The sequence below is a fragment of the Oncorhynchus mykiss genome, chromosome 13 (genome assembly GCF_057628025.1).
Source record: "Oncorhynchus mykiss isolate SJ-2025 chromosome 13, ASM5762802v1, whole genome shotgun sequence".
Classification (NCBI taxonomy): domain Eukaryota; kingdom Metazoa; phylum Chordata; class Actinopteri; order Salmoniformes; family Salmonidae; genus Oncorhynchus; species Oncorhynchus mykiss.
Genome location: NC_143034.1, coordinates 46,699,270 through 46,722,942, shown reverse-complemented (window position 1 = coordinate 46,722,942; position 23,673 = coordinate 46,699,270). Strand labels below are relative to the sequence as shown.

The 23,673-nt window shown below is 45.4% G+C and overlaps 1 protein-coding gene across 7 annotated transcripts; it reads right to left on the bottom strand.

Annotated features, from left to right (window-relative positions):
- Nucleotides 1-1,672: 1,672 nt before the first annotated feature.
- On the bottom strand, nt 1,673-23,137 carry LOC110486264 (V-type proton ATPase 116 kDa subunit a 1). Of its 7 annotated transcripts, none has more exons than XM_021557719.3 (22): nt 22,826-23,137; nt 21,186-21,364; nt 19,202-19,280; nt 18,977-19,074; nt 18,745-18,873; nt 17,943-18,025; nt 16,763-16,889; nt 16,416-16,498; nt 16,192-16,285; nt 13,501-13,713; nt 12,302-12,452; nt 11,808-11,947; nt 11,154-11,323; nt 10,946-11,036; nt 10,683-10,801; nt 10,221-10,437; nt 9,973-10,080; nt 9,745-9,855; nt 8,042-8,059; nt 7,386-7,503; nt 7,097-7,268; nt 1,673-2,848 (listed from the first exon to the last, which is right to left on the bottom strand). In XM_021557719.3, exons 2-22 carry the CDS (start codon nt 21,300-21,302, stop codon nt 2,755-2,757), a joined length of 2,532 nt encoding a protein of 843 aa, XP_021413394.2. In that variant the 5' UTR covers nt 21,303-21,364; nt 22,826-23,137; the 3' UTR covers nt 1,673-2,754. The 7 variants fall into 7 exon arrangements, with proteins under 7 accessions (XP_021413394.2, XP_021413393.2, XP_090052454.1 ...); XM_021557718.3 differs by having other exon boundaries at nt 18,733-18,873; nt 22,826-23,089; XM_090196328.1 differs by having other exon boundaries at nt 18,733-18,873; nt 21,186-22,261; nt 22,826-22,916.
- Between the last annotated feature and the right edge of the window lie 536 nt (nt 23,138-23,673).

The window sequence follows — 23,673 nt, the reverse complement described above, 5'->3', positions numbered from 1 at the left end:
CTCTATATCTTACTGTACCTGGATCAGTGGATGTGAAGAGATTTGAGAATCGGAGCCAGTTCAATTACAACAGCTGTAAAATCATATTTTGACCCAGGAGAAATCTCTTGTAACCATACTAGAAAAAGAACATTCCAAAGGAGATTAATTGTGGTCAGCTAAAGAACACTATATTTTAATTAGGTAAAGGAGAAAAATAAACTCATTCTTACTTTCTGCTTTGAAACATGACCAACGGGGGGGCGGGGGGACGGGAGGGGGGCGGGTAATGTAAACACAGTGGGGATTCTAGGCCTCTTTCGCAAGCCAGCTCTTAATGCTGCTTATCCATGCCGGGCAATAAAAGTTGTAAAATAAAATAAAAAGTATGATAAATAAACAACTATTATTACTTTGTGCTGTTATGGCAGATGGGGGCCTAGTGTTGAGGGCCCTAGAAAAAAAATATTGTCTAGAGAAGAACACAGTGTTCCCTCTTTCTCCCAATGTCTGAGGACTACTGTTTAACAGGGCACTTACAATAACACATGGATCAGAACCACACTAGCCTCAGGGCCACACCATGTAGACAGAGACCCCATAGACATCAATTGAGGAGCCCCTCGACATGCCTTTCCTTGTGTTGTCATTCCTCGAGATAAACCAGGTCAGGTTTAATTATGGGATGCGGGGGAGCCTTCTATTTTCAAGCTGTCTTCCACCAGATAAGAGGGTCAATGTGACTCTGAGTTAGCTGTGCAGCAGGAGAAATATCTAGTGTGCACTTAAGATGTTCGGAGTAAAAATATCATAACACAATCCCCTGCCATAAAAGTCTTAATCAGGTCAATCCATTAAGCAATGAAAAGTGGTTTTACTATAAGAAAGACCCATTATGTGAGAGCGGATGAGTGTACCTTGATGTGCTACAGTAAGTGCTCAGCCGTTTCTGAACTCATTTCATTCTGGTTAGCACGGAGCTTTAAGATATCCCATTCCAGCCACAAAGTGCACATGTAGAGCAGGTCATTCAAATAATTGATGTGTCACGGAGACGTTTTAGCTGATGTTATTAAGACCTTTTTACACACATCGGATTCTGGTAGGACAGCCAAGGAAAAGGTTTCTTACGGAGCAAATAAGGTTTCTTTCCTAGTTCTGAAGAACAGAGCACTGTCTACAGAATAACATTTACCTTACTAGAATGATTCAAGTGAATAAGCGTTTGCAGTGAGAATGGGTTTGGCTGATTGACCAGTGATAACACCAGTCCAATAGCTCCCCCATGGGGACTGCTGAGAAACTACAGATACTGAAAACCATACCTGCACTACACTCAGGAACCACCAGAAAGTGCCCTTGGCTTGTGTCATCCCTGTAGTCAAATAGCCAAAGTTACAGTTTTAGCACAGGCTGAGACCTAGATGTTTGTGAATGGAGTATGAAAGCATGCCACATGCATTAACCGTTTGCCATAACACCCCCCCCCCCCCAAAAGTGTTGAAATAGAATGTAAAAAAGTATGGTGCTAGCATTCAATTAACTATTATCCACTTAATGGCATCTTACCACCTTAAACACTCAAAACCCAACACATTTACTTAACTGCTCACATGAAACATGACCCTCCACCAATCCCAGCCATGAAACATGACCCTCCACCAATCCCAGCCATAAGAATTGCAATAAGCAGTTTGTTTAACCAGCTCTTTCACGTTTATTGACAAACACAGACAGATTCTCAATGCAGCTACCGTCCTATACAGATTTAGTTGGTGTCTCATAGTTATGACAATACACTGATCTCCTTTACATATTCCTGTTGTGTGGTCTGTCCTTCCCTCTCCCCTCACACAGACCTACAGTCACAGTGTGAATAATTCATTCAACAGGCGTGGAACAAAAACAAAAACACACAATGACCAATAATCTCATAGGTCACAGATTATCACAGAAAAACCCAGCTACTTTCTACACTTCTGAAATACTCCACATTAATATGACAGGTTACCCATAGTTCACTGCACATCACAGATATGTAGTCCAAAATAGTGCCGTCAGTATAGAACACATCAGGTCAAAAACAGCAGAAAATTACAGGACACGTGTCAAGATCTACCTCTCATACATAAGAGATTCAATTCACTGCATCACATAGAGAAGAAACTACTATCATGAGTAGAATGGTAGTAGTATGGTAGAATTCATTCCCTTTAGACTTTTTTTTACAGTAGAGGTCAGTCTGATTTTACCTGCTTCAGAGAATGTGTGGGTGAACATTTTTTCTATGTGTTTTGTGTATTAATATGAGCAGCGATGTGACAACTAACAAACAAACACTTAAAGACCTCCAGTAATCTCCTTTACTGGATCTAAGCCTGGTGCCATTTTCTCTCATTTTCCATGGACATCTGTAGATTAACTCAATTTAGACTACCGGAAAACTAGTCCTCGTTTACAATGATCAGAAGGGCAATTCTCACAGTGAGGTTCAAACACATCATTGGACAGGTTTCACAACAACAAAAAACACATTAAATAATTTAATCGAACAAACAAAACAATCACGGTACCAGGATGTGAAATACCGATGTCATTAACTTCAGATTTTCAGAAAGAGCTATTTTACCCAAGATCCTGACCAGTGAGCTCAGAGTTAATCACATGGGTTCCTATGGCAACACCCAGGGTGGGTGGAGTCTACCTTACACCAGCATCACATTGGCTGTCAAGAGGAACAGAGTGAGGTTATAGGAGCAGTGGTCAGGACAGTGTTCAGTCCTCAAACCTTCCCTCCAGAATGCTTTCAAAGGTGAACGGGAGGAACTTGAAGCCCTGGCCTACGTAGAACTTATTCTGGAATTCCACCCTAGAGAGAACAAGAGAGGCAACAGTTAACGTAAGGCATATTGCTATAAGAATCAACGCAAAAATCAATGCTACACAGACATAATTACAAAAATCTTTTGAAAGTAAGTCTGAGGAGTCCCTTTAAAACTGGAGTGTCTTTGAGGTGCAATATAGGTAGCCCTTAATGATTGTATCAAGCCAAAGCCAGACAGAGATGGCAAGATGAGATCACCCCTGGTCTCCATTCCACGACCTCCCTGTGTAACCCACTTTAACACACCCACGGTAGGACCTAGGCCTGGTCATCAGAAGCGAAACACAACCCTCTTTCCATCTCCCCATTTATAAAATCTCCCTGCAAACTAACGGCTGGATAACCTTTCAATGGAGGAAGCAGACATGCTCGTCATTCCTCCCTACGTCTGGAGGTAGATGTTCATCTGGGTAGGCTGGGGCTCTAGAATATTTCACTAGAATAGACTTACAAAGAAAAGGTCAAACCTAGTGGCATTATATTTGATGTGGTCAACTAGCACTGCTGTCCTTCAGAACATTTAAGGCAACAAAGGAAAAGTGACAGGCTTTGCGTTTCTATGAATCTGAGATCGTAATTACTCCCTAGGCTGACAACTGATTTACAGCGAGCTCCAATAGTATTGGGATAGTGACAAATGCTTTGAGTCTTCAAATCCAAAATGCTGGTGTGCAATGATGCACACAAATGTCATACCCGCCACAGAATGCTAACCTCACCCTGTTATTGTAATGGTGAGAGGCTTGCATGTCTTGGAGCGTATGATATTTGTGTGTCTAACTTTCTCAATCATTATTATTCACGATTATCTGTAATCATGGTAGCATCCACATGAATGTAGAAGTGTTTAGAAACGTATTCTGTTCTTATTTACAATAAAAGTGACTCCAAAATAACACAATACATTATTTACCATTCATTTCTATTGGGCACAAAATAATCTGAAAACAACCAAAACAAACAGCAAATGCATCCAACAAGTTTGGAGAGTCACAAGCTTGATGTAGTCATTGCGTACTAGGAATATCGGTCCAAATACCAAACTTTTGACTACTTTAATACACAAGTGAATGTCCCAATACTTTTGGTCCCCTAAAATGGGAGGGGGGGCGTACAAAAAGTAATTTCTAAAACATTTCACCTGATATGGATGAAAATACCCTCAAATTAAAGCTAACAGTTTGCACTTTAACTTCAGTCATTGTGTCCTTTCAAATCCAGAGGGAGTATTTGTTCGAAGTTAAAATGTAACAATCTACAATAGACCAAGAAGTGTTTAAGGGATGACTCCTCTCTCAGCTACTGGAGGAATCTCTCTGGCTGGATCAAATGCTGGTTTTGGAATAGGAGCGAGTACATATGCATGTTGGCCACAGCTAGATCAACATTTACTACTGCTCTACATTTTACAGACACCTGACATTACTTTGGCAGTTCAAAAATCACATTTACAACTGTGTTAGATAGCAGCCACTAAGCAAAATAAGTTTAAAAAAATAAAATATATATTTTTTTTATTTAGAAGGCCTCGTGTCCTAAGGGCCTTTCGGTGAGAGTGGAGCATTAGATTCCAATGTGCTGGGTAAATACAGTGATGAGGGTCTCTGTCAGTGCTGTGAGAGGGTGCCACTGGATGATCACTTCCAGGTCAACAGGGCTGTTCTGAGACACCAGAAGTTTCTCCATGATGGAAAGCATCTCACACACACAATCCTCCACTGCTTTATGGGATGCAGAGAGATTCCAGGTTCCTGGCCAGGAAAGAGCTGGAGGTGAGAGCTGGAAAACCACAGCTCCCAGTAGCACCGGTCTGCTTGATACCAGTGGGACGGAGAGACACGCCTTGTTTCCATTGAGACACACACACGGTTGAGTGATCAGACGAGGCCCCGAGGAACTAGAGCTAAAACGTCCGTTACCATAGTTTCACCAGCAGGGAGAGCTACAGGGCTGTGCCACACCTCCATGCCCCCTGACAGAGATGGAAACTATTGAAGACATGCTCCTTCCTTTACAGGGTCTACAGACAATCGCGGATTACAAAAACAAAACCAACCTCATCGCAAGCGTCTTGCTTCCAAACAAATCAAATCTTCTTAGTGCGCTTTGAGAGGACACAGGTGCCACCGATGTGGCCCGCTACCAAGGACCGTGGGCTCTCCTTCTCCGTGGCCAACGCCCGGCCGGCATCCCTAGACGTGTCCTCAGAGAATGTGGCCCGCTACCAAGGACCGTGGGCTCTCCTTCTCCGTGGCCAACACCCGGCCGGCATCCCTAGCCGTGTCCTCAGAGAATGTAGCCCGCTACCAAGGACCGTGGGCTCTCCTTCTCCGTGGCCAACACCCGGCCGGCATCCCTAGCCGTGTCCTCAGAGAATGTGGCCCCCTACCAAGGACCGTGGGCTCTCCTTCTCCGTGGCCAACACCCGGCCGGCATCCCTAGCCGTGTCCTCAGAGAATGCGCAGACCAGTTGGCTGGCGTTTACGGACATATTCAATCTCTCCCTATCCCAGTCTGCTGTCCCCACATATTTCAAGAGGGCCACCATTGTTCCTGTTCCCAAGAAAGCTAAGGTAACTGAGCTAAATGACTATCGCCCGTAGCACTCCCTTCCGTCATCATGAAGTGCTTTGAGAGACTAGTCAAGGATCATATCACCTCCACCCTACCTGATACCCTAGACCCACTCCAATTTGCTTAACGCCCCAATAGGTCCACAGATGACTGCAATCGCAATCACTCTGCCCTAACCCATCTGGACAAGAGGAATATCTATGTAAGAATGCTGTTCATTGACTACAGCTCAGCATTAAACACCATAGTACCCTCCAAACTCATCATTAAGCTTGAGTCCCTGGGTCTCGACCCAAACCCTGTGCAACGGGGTCCTGGACTTCCTGATAGGCAGCCCCCAGGTGGTGAAGGTAGGAAACAACATCTCCACTTCACTGATCCTCAACACTGGGGCCCCACAAGAGTGCGTTCTCAACCCCATCATGTACTTCCTGTTCACCCATGACTGCGTGGCCATGCACGCCTCCAACGCAATCATCATGATTGCAGACGACACTACAGTGGTAAGCTTGATTCCCAACAACGACGAGACGGCCTACAGGGAGGAGGGCGAGGGCCCTCGGAGTGTGGTGTCAGGAAAATAACCTCTCAATGTCAACAAAACAAAAGAGATGATTGTGGACTTCAGGAAACAGCAGAGGGAGCACCCCCCTATCCTCATCGATGGGACAGCAGAGAAGGTGGAAAGTTAAGTACCTCGGTGGACTCATCACAGACAAACTGAAATGGTCCACTTACGCAGACAGCGTGGTGAAGAAGGTGCAACAGCACCTCTTCAACCTCAGGAGGCTGGAGGGGGGAAAAAAGTGGTTTGTCACCAAAAACCCTCACTAACTATTACAGATGCACAATCAAGAGCATCCTGTCGGGTTGTATCACCCACCGCCTGGTACGACAACTGCACCGCCCACAACCACAGAGCTCCCCAGAGGGTACTGAGGTTTGCACAACGCATCACCGGGGGCAAACTACCTGCCCTCCAGGACACAGCACCCGATGTCACAGGAAGGCCAAAAAGATCTTCAAGGACAACCACCCGAGCCACTGCCTGTTCACCCCGCTATCATCCAGAAGGGGAGGTCAGTACAGGTGCATCAAAGCTGGGACCGAGAGACTGAAAAACAGCTTCTATCTCAAGGCCATCAGACTGTTAAACAGCCACCACTAACACAGAGAGGCAGCTGCCTACCTACAGACTTGAAATCATTGGCCACTTTAATAAATGATCACTAGTCACTTTAATAATGCCACTTAGAATGTTTACATATCTCGCATTACATCTCATATGTATATACTGTATACTACACTATTCTATCTACTGCCTCTTAGCCGCTCTGTCACTGATCATCCATATATTCTTATCCCATTTCTATACTAGATTGTGTGTATTAGGTTTTGTTGTGGAGTTGTTAGATGCTGCAGTCAGATCTAGAAGCATAAGCATTTCGCTACACTCACAATAACATCTGCTAACCATGTGTATGTGACCAATAAAACGGGATTTGACCCAAGTCAATGAGGAATCCAGACTAGCAAAAGATGGAGCCCTAACAGCCCAACAGCTGTTAAGTGCAGGGAAGGTTCTAGAGACCTTAGTTTGAGAATCCACAGACTGAACAAACATGTTGTCTATGTGCAAGAGAGCAGTGTCTCTCTCACCAGTGCAGGCGCAGTGCGTGCAGGAAGGCAGACAGGCCCTCCATGATGAGCAGGATGCAGACAGTGAGGACGGCGAAGGCGCCGAAGATGAGGGACAAGGCAACGAAACCCCCAAAGCTCCTGGAGGACAGGCCAAGGTGCATCACCATGGTCCACAGAACCTCTGACAGCTCTGTCGGATCACAGAGGAAGAGAAGGAAATCAACTGTTTTACTGTACCCTTTCAAAGAGAAAATAAAAAAGGGTAGAGAGGCAGCGAGAGGGGAGAACATGAGGTTTATGTACTCACGTGCGTGGGCCAGGCTGAGGGCCCATAGGCGTAGGTAGGAAGCTGTGTTGGAGATGCAACCCAGACAGTATTCTATGGTGTGAATGGCCTGGTGCACAGCCACGTCCCCAAAGTTAAACTGGAGGAGGAGGGGGGGGGAGAGAGAACACACATCCAGTATAAACCCCTCGGTGACAAGGACACAACAGTACAGGGACCGGGAGACCGGTCCAAATGAGGTCCGGGGCAATCTCATTTGGCTAAACGGTACCACATTGAGGAAGACATTCACCAGATTAAAACCACTCCAGAAACAGTAGCCTGACCCACTAGTCAGACCTCTGTAACAGAGGTCTCCCAAGAAGCTCCTTCCTTACGGCCCATGAAGCAGAGCATGAGGAGCTGTGCAGGATATGCCATTCTGGTAATGGTAGTACCACCTCATGATCGGGGCAGACATGAAGTACTACTAGTCTCAGTGTGCAGCTGCGTGTTAGAAGAATCCCTTGAACACCCAGAGACAGCAAAAACTCAGACCACACAGCCTCAGGGGACAGAACACACATGCAGGACAGAGATACACACTATCACACACACAAGCGGAGGCTCAGAGACAGACTAGCAAGACATGCGCTTTGGGTAAGGGGATGGGGTGGGGGCATGAGTGCCTGGCTTACCACTTCCTCCTCGGGGGCCTTGAAAGCAATTGACAAGTTAGGTTTGTTAGTGACAGGTGACAGGACAACAGAACAGATGAGAGAAACAGGAGAAAACAAATGACAGTAAAACATGGGAAATGGAGATGTATAATATACAGAAGGTAATTAGGTGTTGCAGTCGTCACAGGCACTGGATCAAAACTACTGACAACGTTTCTTAAGGGGCTGCATAAAAACAGTATGGCACTGGTATCTAGGTGATGCATAGCAATTCCTCCAAAAGCATGCATTTGAGCATGCCTAGTACTGTGACAACATTCTACTGTGACATTTCCAGATATATCTATGGCATATCGTTGTTGTGTTTGTGTCTGTGGTTGCTAGGGGAGACCGTGATGGGGAATGTAGTGACCAATGGGGTTGGTGACCCACTTCTGACAGTGGCAGCAGGTGGGAGTGGGCTGTTTGGGTTACACCCTGCTCAGCCATTCAGAGAGGCTGGTTAGGAGAAAGCCAACTAAAGCTTTAGCCTAGTTAACGGTAGTACAGCCATTTACCATAACGAAAACCAAAGACGGTACTTCCCAATTGAACACAAATTAATTAAGTTCTGTCGCTGAGGATTAACACAGTTAGCCTAATTTGGATACTTGACCAGATGACCCGAGTAGTTTATAGGTAAGAATTCTGTAAAGGTGGCCTGTTAAAATGAGTTCCTCCATGTTAAAACAGAAATGCTATATTTACTGTTAGCTACTTAGCACCCTGCCTGCCTGAACACCTGCTGGCCAGAGGGAGGAGCTGCACAACTCTAAAACACACACTATGCCATTAATAAAAATGGTTTGAAGCGGATTGCATGGTGATACATGAGCCAGAGCTCACATTATCAACATGCGATGTGACACGGCTCTAAAATGTCTTGGAAATGAATACAACATACTAGAATTAAAAGATTTGTTCCAGCACAGCCCTGTCCACTGAATCACGTGGAGCTCTCTTCTCGTTCAAGGCCATAGAGTTTATAGTGGCACGGACTGTAGAGACTAACATTGCTAAATAAAGTAACCTCCAATCAAATCAAATTCCTCTCCACTTGAAAAGGTCAACAATGAGAGAGGGTAGGAATCTGTGTGAGGCGCTTTGAAAGCTGCTCTATAAATCCTGGGTCCTGGAAACATAAAAGAGCAAACTGTCTGTAAACAGCCATAACCGCTTCCTGAGAGCTACAGAAACAAACTGACAGCTTGTCTGGTTTGAGGTTCACAGGAGCCTGTTGTATCGTTTCATATGTTAATCAGAAATCCTGAAAAGGCGAGGGAGTCCCACTGAATCAACTCTAAAAATGTAAAAACAACATTTTTGTAGGTATTACAATAACGCACATGTTGAGTAATAAGAGCTGCTGGATTAGCTTCGTGGTCAGTTTCATTTGCTCCTGCCAGATCCCACTTCTATAATTAATACGTATTCTATGCTGCTGTTAGTGAAGCAGGGAATACGAGAGCTCTGGTAATGTAAAGTAAATGGGTTGGGTTTCTATGTGTGGCTGATGGCTTCATTATTCAAGGTCTGGTCTAGGTCTGGATCATATTGCCGACAGCAGTGTCCAATGGGATCCGCTATTAAGTCTTGGGCCAACATTATAATAGACTACTCTGGTCACATACGTCGTATATGCTAGGCTAACAGAGTGGAGGCTGGGGGCATCCTGGTCTCACCTCATGCTCGTCGTTCTCCGAGTGCTGGGAGAGCTGGTCATGCTGGATGATCTCAGCCTGGTCCTCCGTGGGGCCGTTTCCCACCCGGATCCCCCCAAAGTTCTGGGTGCCCTGGAGGAACATACAAAGAGGACGACAGGGGTTATTGCTGGGGTCACAAACTCTACACTCCAGATCCCAATGGAACAAATGTGTGTGTGTGTGTGTGGGCAGATGTTACTACAGTACCAAGTTCTTCTTCCAGAGGTACTGTCGCCGCAGAACCAGGGTTTTCACTATCAACATACAGGGAACACACGCCAGGGCTATCAACACCAGCAGCGTCTGAATAACCATCTGTGGAGGGGAAGGACGAGAGAACGAGGGATGTTAGATGCGTATGGGGCGTCAAACATTATCCCACCATAAAATGGCTCGCACAAAAAATATTTTAAAAAGGACAGATTGACAGATGAAAGGATGGATGGAATGATCACCTGTCCTCTGTAGAGGGGTTGGTTGGTGGGGTCGTTATAGTTGAACAGGAACATGTTGATGAAGGCGATGAGAAGACTGGGAGCATTTCTGGAGGTGTGAGCGTCGTAGGCCAACCACTTATAGAAGACCAGAATGACCAGGTAGCCAAACAGACTGGCCATGAACACAATCTCTGGGATGAAACCCAGGTAGATGTTCAAGGGTTTCTTGAAATACCTTCAGAAAACAACAAGACATGTTTACCATCGGATAAACCAGTCCTGTACAGACAGGAAACAAACTGTCATGGTTGCTTAAAGTTAGTCTGGGATAAAAAAAATGTTTAAAAAAATAAAGAATTAAATCGCCCCACCACTTGTTTTGGTAGACAGCAGAGGGATAAGGATGGGGAAATATAAACCCTTTCAAATTCATAGACAGTGCTCTATATACAAGGACTGTAGCTTCTAAGCATGACTCACAGGTGGTTGAAGAGACTGAGAGACACTCCAAACAGCATGTGGATGACCCCCAGGATCACTGACATCTTCATCTTGAAGGAGTTGAGGAAGGTCAGCTTGTTGGTGGCGATGTTCCAGATCTGAAGAACACAGTTATAAGACAATGAAATCAGGATGATAGAAATGTAACATAACATTTATCAAAATAACACTTTATTTTAGCTCACATTCCATCTTTATTGTAAGGGGACTTTAGCCTGTTGTCACAGAGACGGAGTACTCACTGGGTCAATGCCAATGGGGTACGGTCCATTGAAGACTCCTCTTACTGCAGGGTCCAACTGTAAAACCTTGTTTTCATCAAGTGTCTGAAACCTGAGAAGATCAAACATGACATGAATCATCACTTCAGAGGGCACTGCCAACAAGGTACAGGAGGTAAACTAATCCAATCCACAGGACGGTACGAGACAGACAGGGGGGGATACTTACGACCAGGTGAGGTTGTTAGCGCGGGGGTCAAACATGGGCCTGACGCTCCAGCCAGAGCCAAACAGGTTGAGGGACTTGGAGAAGCAGTCGTTGTAGATGATGCCGGTGTAGATCGAGAAGACGCCCATCAGTAGGATGATGTAGCGCCCAGCAAACACCATGCTGAACATCTACACACAGACAGGAAGTGACACGTTCAAACTATGACCACGTTCCGTTGCCAAACACCGTAGAACGTTGCAGACAGAAGAAACACGAATAGAGCCGAAGTGATTCCTTATTCTACATGTCAGAGGCATGTCTGTTCTACATAGAATCATTTTTATCTGAACGTTCCAAAATATTGCGTCCTGCTGAACGCGCACCACATCAAACAGCCACACAGACCAGAAGTAATACTTTACACTGTTAGAATCTGGTCTCAGTTACATTTTGTTTTAGCCAGAGTATTTGGTTATTTATTCACACTCAAAAAGCACCAACTTGAAAGTTAGACTGGCCATCATGATGCCACTACAGTGTTAGGGCGATAGAATCTGTCTAAAGCAGAGAGACAACCAAGCCCTGTTTAGTCCCCAGTAATGCAGCTAGAGGCTGGATAAGGTGTGAGGGATGGAGCTGATGGGCTGATGGCAGGGGTAGTGATGTCCCTACCTCGTTGTCGTTCTTCTGGGCGACCAGGCGGCTCTCTCTCAGGACCAGGTAGAGGGCAGCGCAGGTCATGAGCACCCCGTGGCCCAGGTCCCCAAACATGACAGCGAATAGGAAGGGGAAGGTGATAATGGTGTATGGGGCTGGGGACAGGGAGGACTCATGAGCGTACACATTGAGGAATAGGAGAGTGAGCCAACCCAAGCTCACACCGACACACGTACCAGTGATACACAATACAGCATGATCGACAGTGATGGGGTGATAATGGGGGAAATAGACTTGGCACCGGGGGTGAACATTTATCACCTGCTTTGGCAATGTGATCTAGCCAGCTGGATACATAGACATTATGTGAGTTATGAGATCCCTACAAAGTCTGCTGCCTAGTGAGGTACATGAAACAACAATGCCTATCATTTGAACAATAGGTAGTTGAATGATGGAGAGAGCGACAGACAGAGAGAGACGAGGTTGATGGTGTCAGATGTGGTTACCTGGGTTCATCTCGCGGTAGTTGCCGATACCGTAGGCGTCTACGATGTTCTGGAAGCCCGAGGTGAACTTGTTGGTCTTGTTGAAGGTGGGCGGGGTCTGCTTGGTCTGCATCCTGTTGAGGATGGAGGGGACGGTGGAACCACTCTTCTCCTGGAGGCCAAGACAGAAAGACGGCCAGAGAAACACACTCAGAGGATGGTCAGGAGGACACAACAATACCACTCAGTTAACCTCTACAGGGAGTTGAGGTATTCAGCCCTACAAGGCATTGGGAACAGCAGGAGTTGCCCTGCAAGCTCAATCTCCCATGAATGTGTCTAACAAAGGGATGTTGTGTTGTTCCAGCCAGAGTCTGACTGTCAGCTGGCCTGGGATCTCCTCAGCACTCAGGAATGAGAGGAATCCTCCTGCTTTCCCCATTAGTCTGTAGACTGGGCACTGGGACCTTCCATACCTCCATCACTCAAAGATCTGCAACAACGTCTTCAATAAATCAGATTAATATGACATTCATTTGCACAGCTGGTTTGGAGAGGAATCTATCATACTACATGCATCATCTGATCTCCCATGCCTGCTGTGTGTGAAGGACAACAGCTTGTCCAAGGGACGGTTCGATGGCTGACATAGAAGCAGAATCGTTGTGTGTATTGAGGGCAGTATGTCCCTGTGTTTCTCAACGAGACATGTGGGGTAAAAATAGCCTGGTGGGATAAATGAGCATGGAGACTGAATGCTGTGCGTGACAGGGTTAAGCCCTTACTGGCATGAACAGGACTACAGAACAGGACTACAGAACAGAATGACGTCCTGATACCGCTGGAATCTAGCCCCATGATATGCGTAAAATCCTCACATACCCAGCACTCACGCAGTGCCTCTCCACGCCCTGTTAGCACCGTCTCTCAGTTTGGATCTGTTATGACTTAACGGCCTAGCATAATGGCCTCAAAGCTAGGTTAACTGGTGCCTATGAAGCTAGCTACTTAATGCTACGGTATCTTCCTTCAATGAACTTGACCTAAACAGTATGATAGAAATGTCCCATTAAATAGATATGGAATGAACCTATTCCCACTATTTTCAACCAGAGCCCTATGGACTCTAAAAAGGTAATAGGGTGCTATTTGGGACGCAACTTAAAACTTCCTGTACCTCCCCCATGCCTCTAGTCGAGAAGGGCGTCCACTCGACTTACCGTGCCTCTCCGCAGGGCGAACTGGATTGAGTCCATGTCTGACACGGGGCACCACACCTCGGCGATCAGACACTTCTGGGTGACATCGATGTTGCACAGGTTCAGGGTGTGGTAGACGGCCTTCATCTTCCTCACCTTGATGAACCACACCCTGACGGTCTTGGCTGCAGCCTGCAGGACCCGCTGTCTGTGGTCCTCTGTCTGGTTCAGCACCTGCAGCGGGGAGGGAGATCAGGGTTTGAGATATGAAGACAAGATGCGACTGTAGTAGAAACCTTGCGTGGCTGGGTACGGAACATATCCAGCTGTGTATAACTAGCTCAGGTGCTCGGTCCTAGACAGTCTACAGTCTGTCAGACACATGAACAAAGTTTGCAGGCAGTTCTTAATTAACACCCTCGCACTCCGCATTTATTAAAATAAAATAAAAAAGAAGAGGTATATGCCTAACTAAACCGACCTCAAATGGAAAACTAACAGATGCAGGCCAGGGCCGGAGACTGTGGCATCAGGACAATCCTCTAGTAGTTTCCACTCAACGCTAGAATAGTGGGGAGTGGCATTGAACTGTCTGCATAGTGTGCCTTCCCTACATGTCCAGAACAGCAAGTGCTGTTACAATGAATCAGGTATCCCTTCTTATTTGTGGAGGTGGTTCACATTAATAGAAGGCTTTGCTGGACAGTGTGCACTATGTGATCAAGTTTGATAAGGGGTTATATCAGACCCAGCGTAGCAGGGTTTCCCGTAAGAGCCGGCGGAGGCGTTCTCAGGTATACAGCACTGACTCATATCAAGTTAATGTCTTATGATCAGCGGATTGCTAACATGCTGCTACCCTACACCCACTCTTGCCCACGTTGTCGAGACCTTCTCACGCCCACAATCACACACTGTTCACTCCCAAACTAGCGGGCCGGGCATTTCCCTTCCACCCTCGCCCTTCTCTCTTGACGACGACTATCCCGCCCCCGTAGCGACGGGCATAACAGTGGCCCCTCAAACAGCGAGGCAAGCATTCCCAGGCACTTACTGGCAATGAGAGGATGTTAACATTTCTGGCAGACAGGCAGCCTGACAAACGTAATTCATAGTCTCTTGCGCTCTCCGTCCACACTGGGGGCTGTAACTGATCCTGAACCACAGAGACTCAACACACACACACACCACTGAAACACACACACACACCACTGGGTGTCTATCTATCAGAGAGAAGTGGTATGTGAGTGACTATTTTTTAAACTTCAAGCTAAGCCCATTCCTGCGAATGTGAGTAGTAAATGTGGTCACTATGGGAGTGTGGGTGGCTAATTGGCTGAACTCAGTGTAAGCCACCCTGATGATCAGCTGGTTTCCTATATGCGAGGCGAGTGAGGGTTCCTCCTAGCCAAACAAGGAAAGGATGACTCCTGTCCATCCAAGTGCAAACCATCTGCGCCACCAGACTACGTAGGGCTTTGGAGCAGAACAACAGAAGTGGGTATTCCCAGAGGGAGTATTGGGTTTCTCTTAGTATAGGGAAGGTGTTGCACCATACACTGCTGCTGTTCCATGGAAGGATAAACTGAAGTACTGTCTGTGTGGGCTGGACTTCTAAAGACCACAGCTCACATGTTGCTCAACAGCTACAAAAACCAGAATACTCTGAGACAGGCATTGTTCCTGGGTCACCAGACACAGTTGGCACAAGGAGACAGGGTGTTAGACACTGGATTATAATACCAAAGAGGTGGTGTGTGTGTGTGTGTTGGCCTTTACTCCCTGTCCCGTGCCTGTTTTTGCCCCGTTTTAGAGCGGTGAGTCACTGTGCCAGGTTTAGAGGTCCTCTCCCAAAGCCAGGTCAGTGTGTGTGTAGGCAGGAGAGTATATCCACTGGCAGAGGCAGGTCCAGTTCAGCCACCTCATGGGCCTGGCACGGCACGAGAGACAACCGTTTGTGACCTCTCCCTGTAGCTTTTTCACACCCAGCCCATTGATGCCGATGCCCACTACCGCCGAAGAGGTTGAGTGAGTCAGAAACTGAAGCAGGAACGTTTGAGATATGAACACTGCAAACAGACAGAAGTTAACTCAATTTGAAGGCCTCCCTAATGTGATTAACAAACATCTCCTCTGTGGTCTTGTGTGATAGATATTTTATCTATTACGGCAACACTGCTGGGGGAAGTAATCTGGTATCAGTCTTTCCCTCCACTTCATCATAATTTGGTTGAGGGCTTTGACGGCTCAGTACAAAGGAAATGGAAGAAAGAGGAACTGCAACTTCCGCGGACATTGCATCAGCAAAAAGTCGAACGTTAGTTAAGTGGAGGTCCATCCAAAAAGCACATCAAAAGATGACTAACGTCATGTTGAACAATAGAAAGAAGGTTTCGTTCCTCAAACGAATGACTAACAGCGCCTTTGAGTTAGCCACATACCTCATGTGGTTACCTACCACTCCTGTCCACCACAGCCTCTGGCAGCTGAGTATACAGTTGCAGGGAAAACAGAACACTGATCAGAAGCCATGATAGAGCCCAGAACAAGTTCACAATGAAAACAGATGAAATATTGAAAGGCTAATTCACTTGAAAAATGTAAGGATCTGTCAAATTTAATTTATGTAACAAAACATGATTTGTTTTGGCTGGCGGACTGACTGTGGGTGGACTCCCCTGTCTGTGTTACAATAGGCCAGGCAGGTCGTACCATCTGCAGGTCATCGATACGGGTGGCCACCCCTGCAGCCATCTCCTTCCTCTCCTGGGGGGTCTCTGGACAGGGGTACAGTGACGCTCGGAACCTGAGAGGTGAAGGAGAGAGGGGTTGATCAACTCAGAGTGCCTGGAGCGGAACAGAAAACCAATTACAACATTCCTCTGTCTAGATTAGTTAGGGTTTCTTGAATTTCTCAACCAATCATAGCCCCTTACCCTTCACATATCTTCTTAACCCGAGTCTTCAGCTGATCTCCTTGGAAGAATATGATGAAGACAGACTTATAGACCTGGTCACCCTGTAGGGGAAACATATCAACATGAGTTAAGTGAAGAGGAGACAAAACCTTGCCTGATAGTGATACTTCTGCTCTATCATAAAGTGTATGGATGAGGTAGCATGAATAAGGACATCAATGCCACTCATATGACAATCACACAATGCCACCAAGCTGTCATGGTACAACAGTACCCCACTGAATAGGTCACACAAAATCCTGCACAGTTTTTGTTCCCCTAAGTCCTACAGATGATTATACTAGTATCAGTGAATAGTTACTGACCGTGGCAGGGTCCTCCAGTGAGTCTTCAATGTCTGCCTGCCTCAGGAACACGTTGCCACGGCAAACCCTCCACAGCATCCTCTCAAACGTAGGAATGCGCTCCCTGCTGATCACCCCGGCAACAAACCTACAGGAAGACGATAAGGCATGGATCAGCATTTACAGCAGAATAGTTACCAAACGTGTATCCCTCACCTCAAAATAAGGCGTTTGATATTTGCAATAAGTTAGGTCGCTAAATGGCAGCTCAAGTTGGAGCTGGTCCAAGATCAGTCCGTAATGTAATGGCATTACAGAATTAAACCCGGGCACATAAGGACAGAGGTCATTGATTTTGTTTGTTCACACTGGTGATGGGCGCACTACTGATGAAAACATCCTCTCTGGATAAGGGTGGACATAGGAATGGGAGCTGAGGGCATGGATCACAGCTCACATGTTGCTCAACCGCTGCAAAAGCCACGGAGGAGCATCAAACAGACATCAGATGGGAAGCCCTAGGGCCTTGAGGCACTGCATCCGGACAAAGCAATCCATTACCAAATGAGCACTAAGCTTTGCCACATCCACAGTATTGAGCTATTTTAGTTACGGTTTTCTGAGTGATTTTTTCACCCCATTTTCTGTTGAAATTGTCCCCGATTTGCTAACTCATTATGACATTTAATCAAATCTCTTTTCTTTGTCTCTGTCTGCAAATAGATTACAACCTGCATGCTCTGAACTGCTTACCATCAGTCTGTGATTTGCCTATCTGCTCACTCTCTACTCTACTGAAGACAGAACCCTGATAAACAGAGCTACATCTTACTGCCAGGCAACAGGCGAGAGTGGTAGCACCTGTAGTAGTAGCAGTACTGGCCTCTTACCAACCATTAAAAGTAATTAGGAAACAATTGTCCACCGATACTGACAGAGCATGTGGGCTGTCAGCTTAGGGACTGAATACGCAGAGAGACACAGAGCACCGCCGCACAGACACTTGTCTAGTGACCTCAGTGGCCCGACTAATCTGACAGCCTGAGCTAGTGTGAGCCAAACCAGTTAGGTGTTACACTGACCCGACTCCACCTCCAGGAAGAACCGATGGTTTAACGTAATGACAGTCTTTTCATTGACCTTTAAGTCTTGAGGAGATGGCTAACCCATCCGTAATAGTGGACCAAGGACTCAGACTCACCCCAGTCTGAGAGGAGCGCGGGTCCCTGCTTCAGAGGGATCCATCAGGGTAGACGACTCCTCCAGCAGGTTGGGGTCCTCCATCTGCAGCAGGGTGGAGAGAACGACAACCATTACATGTAGACCAAGAGATTTTCAGCCAATTAGACGTATGATAGCACATTCAGAAATGCATCCCTGTTTCCAGGAACAACTGGCTTGCTTTGTTGGGGGAACTATTTACACCCTGGGAAGGTTTGACAGATCAGTGGCTTGAGCTCTGGGCAGGAGCATGATATTGAACACAGGCCAGGCTCTTAATAAAACATAGTAAACAGCGAGCTGGGGTTTATATGAACAGTAAATGATTGGCAAAAAAGGCTACACATTCAGCTGAATGATTTACCCCCATGCAACCTCATAAGCGCTTGTAAAATAGGCAATAACATTCTAAGTTCAAGTAGCTTTGCTTGCAAACTCAGTGGAGTGGAGTTGATGCAGGTCAAAGGTACAGACAGCAGGTAGTCTCGTCTCCGTCATATGCGAAAGACTATCTGTGTATGGCGTATCACTCTGCTATGTAACCTAGTTGCATCATTAAACTTGAATAACTGGTCTGGGGTTGGGGATGTAATTACCTAGCCGTTATAAATACACAAGCCTTATGCTACCATATACTGTACACAGGATGCAGACATCTGACCCATACTAAGTTAACATAATCCTATGATCCATTATGAAGTCTTCAAGGGGCCTAGTCAATAAGGCAGGCACAGAAACGCTGTGAATATATAGTGAATTGGTTTGAGTACAGTGGAGTTGACCTCGTCGAAGAATTGCTGGGTGCGGCGCAGGATGTGCTTGAGCTCCGTCAACTCTAGGAAGTTCTTCTTCAGGGCCTCCTGGTTGGTGTTGATCTCCTTCAGCTCATTCTCCAGCTTCTCAAAAGTGGCCTATAGAGACAGAGGGTGATGGGGGAGTTAGTGAGCTGGGGACATGGTGAGTTGAGCACTTTGTAACCAGAGTGGATTCTAAGAGAGAACGGAGAGAAGTTACCTCCAGGTCAATCATGTCCCTAGGGAGGGGGACCTCTGGGTTCTCTCCCGTATCCACCATTGGAATGTTGGCTTTCTTGATCTCCTTCTCCACAAACCCTGTGAGAGAGCAAGGTTTGCCACATCCACAAACCTTGAGTAGGGATAACTAATAGCAGTGATACTGTTGTAAATATGGGGGAGTATTATGAGTGAAGCAACGGGTTAAACGCTTGAGCTCACTCACGAAGCTTGCGGTCCATCTCCTCGCATCGACGCACTTCGTTGACAAACTTGCGCTGAAACACGTTCACGTCTGGGTTCAACTGAAATGCAAACATGCAAACTATTCAAAACCTTTGCCATCGCAGGGATAAAAATGCCTTCAATACATTTGCCATTATTTGTCATTTACAATTAGAGACAAACATTGTCTTGTAACACTAAGATGCATTCAAAGAAATTGTAACTTAGGCTACTTCTATAAAAATGCAATAACTCATCCAGAAAGCTCAGAGCGTAAACAGCACTACTGATATCTTCTGAAAACAGTGCAGACACCAGTTATCTATCATTTGGTCTTATGAATGATGAGGCAATAAAACCAAATAAAGGGTATAATAACATCATACTGGGTACAACAGCTAGTCCCTTTCAGTGTTTCCCCTGGGATCTTTTTCAGAACGTGTGGCAAAGTTGGTGTGGGGGATGGGGAGAATGTCCTTATGCTGGGGCAGTCTGGGGGGAATGCACACCAGTGAGTTTGAGGGAGAACGACTGAGAAATTAACTTCCGGTGACTTTAAAAAATAAAACATTCTACGGCAAAACGCATTAAAGTTAAATTATGTTAACACGATCTGAAATATAATTTTCCCTTTAAAAGCAATATAGCCTAACTGATGCAGCATAGCAGCTTCAAATACATTGGCTGAAACATGGCATTGCCCATCTGTATTTACCTAATTGAAAAACACCAAAGACCCAATGAGTCAAATATACACTGAGTGTACAAAACATTAGGATCACCTGCTCTTTCCATAACAGACTGACCAGGTGAAAGCTATGATCCCTTATTGATGCCACCTGTTAAATCCACTTCAATCAATGTAGAGATGAATAGTAGGGACAATTGACTATGGACTGTGTATGTGCGCAATTCAGAGGTTGAATTGGCAATCTTTTGTGATTGAAGTGCCTTTGAACGGGGTATGGTAGTAAGCGCCGTGTATGGTCCACCACCCAAAGGACATCCAGCCAAATTCACACAAATGTGAGACGCATTGGATTCAACATCGCCCAGCATCCCTGTGGAACACTTGACACCTTGTAGAGTCCATGCCCCCAACGAATTGAGGCTGTTCAGAGGGTAAAATGGGGCGCAACTCAATATTGGGAAGGTGTTCCTGATGTTTTGTACACTCAGTGTACATTGTAACTTCAGGGTTTTTTTCTGGAACAAAATGGGGCTTAAGTGGCGAGTATTGACGTGGTCAATAGCGCGATCTCCAACAGAACATTTGAGGCCCTCTTGGCTAAAAAAAGTGTTCCTGCAATTCTACACATTTTGCAGTGTTCTTATGCTATCTGAGTGATTCAAAAACTAAATCAATGGGGGCCCCATGGCTTTTTTTTCTCTTCTTGGAAATTCTCCAACTGTCATTTTTATTTTGATGATTGTTAGTTCTCAAAGATGATCTTATAAAAATAAATGTTTAGGTCCATTGTATTTCCTACATACTTCTTCAGGTCTCAGTCATTCATATTCAAAATGAAAACATTATGCAATCCCAAAAATGTCTAATAATAAAATGGAGAGGCAACGATTTAGCAGCGGCGGCCCGCAGCTACTAAACGAATACGGGAAACACTGCCTTAGTTTTCCCTTACGCCATATGATCCCTGGAGGGATGTCACGTGTGAGCTTTCCCATGCGCAGCCTAAAGGGTCAGCTATGTGCACATGATGAAAATGTTGCAGACGCCAAGGCATGTGCTTTTACAACATTCTGACTGAATCGATGTTACTACAACAGACTACCATATTCATCTACCTCCTTCCTGAGTGTGTCCTTTGTTAAGAGCCATACATTACACTGCTCTAGACCTACATAGCCTGAAGATGGATTGACAGAATAGCACTCAAAATAGGAAAGGAGAAACAATAAGCACAGAGTCTAGCTCTAGAGAGAGCATCACGAGGAATGGAAGAAGAGAAGCCTGGAAGACTCACATCACGGAATTGCACCATTCCGATCTCTCCCAATTCGCTGACGCAGCAGTAGGCAGACTCTGATTGGAGGTAGAGCTGGGCCAGGGTCATCTCCTCACTTCTGAAGAGTTCCCCCATGATGGCGTAGTGTGGTGCACCTACTCAGCACAGCGATCAATGGGATCCTCCTGGATATATAGCTAGGGACAAAATGATTGAAACCGTCACCTGCACAGTAAACAGGAGAAGCTGAGTTCTACCAGAAGGGATGAGCCTCCAATGTTGTCAAAAAGACAGCCAACTGAGAATACATAGGCCTACACTGAGTTCCCTTTCACACTACAATAGCCTTACCTTCTTTGTTTGAAGTGTAATTTCAGAGAAAAAAGATATTGGCATAGGCCTGCACCCTCTTCCTAATGTGTGTGTTGTAAGGATGACCCTAATTGTACAGCAGTAATGAACATTCTGTATTAGTGGTGTGATAGTTTATACTTGAGCCAGAAGCAGGCATGAGACTGAAAGAATCTGACATCTAGCCCCAATAATCGTTGAAATAATTCAGTTTGGCTCATTAGTCATTATTTTGTCATGAAACTGGGGAGACACTCTTCAAGAACCGTAATACATGTCAAAGTACCATCACGTGCCAGTACAATCCTCATTTAGTTTCATCTCACAATAGGCTCATTTTGTACAATCAATTACAGCATTTCTAGCCAAGCCATTGAATTTCTCAGTCTAGGGTGCAAACTGACTCAGGACAGACAACAGGTTCACACTATATTCATTAGAAATAAGTTCAACACACATAGTCATATGTTCTTGAAGTGCAAATGCCTCGAGTGCCATAACAGGTTTAGCTAGCTAGCTGTGGATTAAGCCGCATCATGTGATCTGATTTAACAGTCAAGCAGGATTAAATCTTCAATATTAACGCCAACTACAACGGTCGAACAAGTGGGGATACATTTAGCAAACTATATCGTTAAAGTCCATGCAAGAGGATCTCTTTAGTAGGGTCACTGCTTGTTCTGCGTGACCATTTGTTTTGTCCGCATCCTCGACACCTCGAGTTAGGCAGTGTGTCTGATCAGCTGTCAAAACACACAAACACTAACGTTAGTTACTCGTTAACGTTACATTATAAAAACAAAGCAGTTCGTTCAAAATTTAATTTCGGAAGCCAGCGGTACAATTAATTGTCCGCGTATATCGATGCAAAGCCGATATGAACTGACAATTAATTGCACCACTGGCTAATTTAGCTAACTAGCTAACAAACATTACTAGCAAGCTAGCTAGTTAGCCAGGGCGCAGGAGAAGCACTTGTTGGACCTCAAACTTTCTGGTAACGTACGCTGGCTAACGTTGTTCAGCAAAAACAGCAACGTTATATTACAGAACAAAATGACTAGCTAACGTTTTTCCTCGACTGACACTCAGGTTATTTGACAGAAATCTAGCTCATCTTAAATCGTAGCAAATTAAAACCTAGCTACGGTAACCGGATAACTTTAGCGAGCTACACAGTGAGGTGGATGTTACCGAATCATCCGTAACGTTTGCTTTACTAGCTACAGGGGGTGGGGGAAAACACATTTTGGAAACAATGCTGGTATTGAACAGCGAATACTGTCACCAAACCATCAATTTCTTACTATTGTTGTAGCTAGCAACGAGTCTTCCGCTCCCGGCTCCCAGTTTCCAACGCTGTTCCACACACAGCCCTCAACGAAATATCAGCTGATCAGAGGCTTGGCTAATGCGCGTCACGTCACCTTTGCATAATATTGATGATCATGATGATGCACCCCTCAACTCATATGAAGATAATATCTAGTTGTTGGCATTCACATAAAAAAATGTTATTTAGCAGATGCTCTTATCCAGTGCGATTTACAGGAGCAATTCGAGTTAAGTGCAATGACAGATTTTTCACTTAGTTGGCTCGAGGATTCAAACTACCGACCTTCGGTTACTGGCCCGACTTCAGAAAGTATCCACCCCCCCCCCTGACTTATTTTCTCACACATTTTCTCCCCCATCTACACACACAACCCATAATGACAAATGTTTTTAGATATTTTTGCTAATTTCTTGAAAATGGAATACATAAATATCTCATTTACATAAGCATGAACACCCCTGAGTCAATGGACCTTTGGCAGCAATTACAGCATTTTTCTTTAAAAAAAATGTAGTCAAGCTCTGTCAAATTGGTTGTTGATCATTGCTTGACAACCATTTTCAGGTCTTGCCATAGATTTTCAAGTAGATTTAAGTCAAAATTGTTTTCCAATTTTACTTTAGAGCCTTATTGCGAAAAAGATGCATGTTTTGGAATATTAAGTTAGTATTGTGGAGTAACTACAATGTTGTTGATCCATCCTCAGTTTCCTCCTATCACAGCCATTCAACGCTGTAACTATTTGAAAGTCACCATCGGTCTCATGGTGAAATCACCATGGAGAGGAGAGATGCCTGTATTTGTGTAGTGACTGGGTGT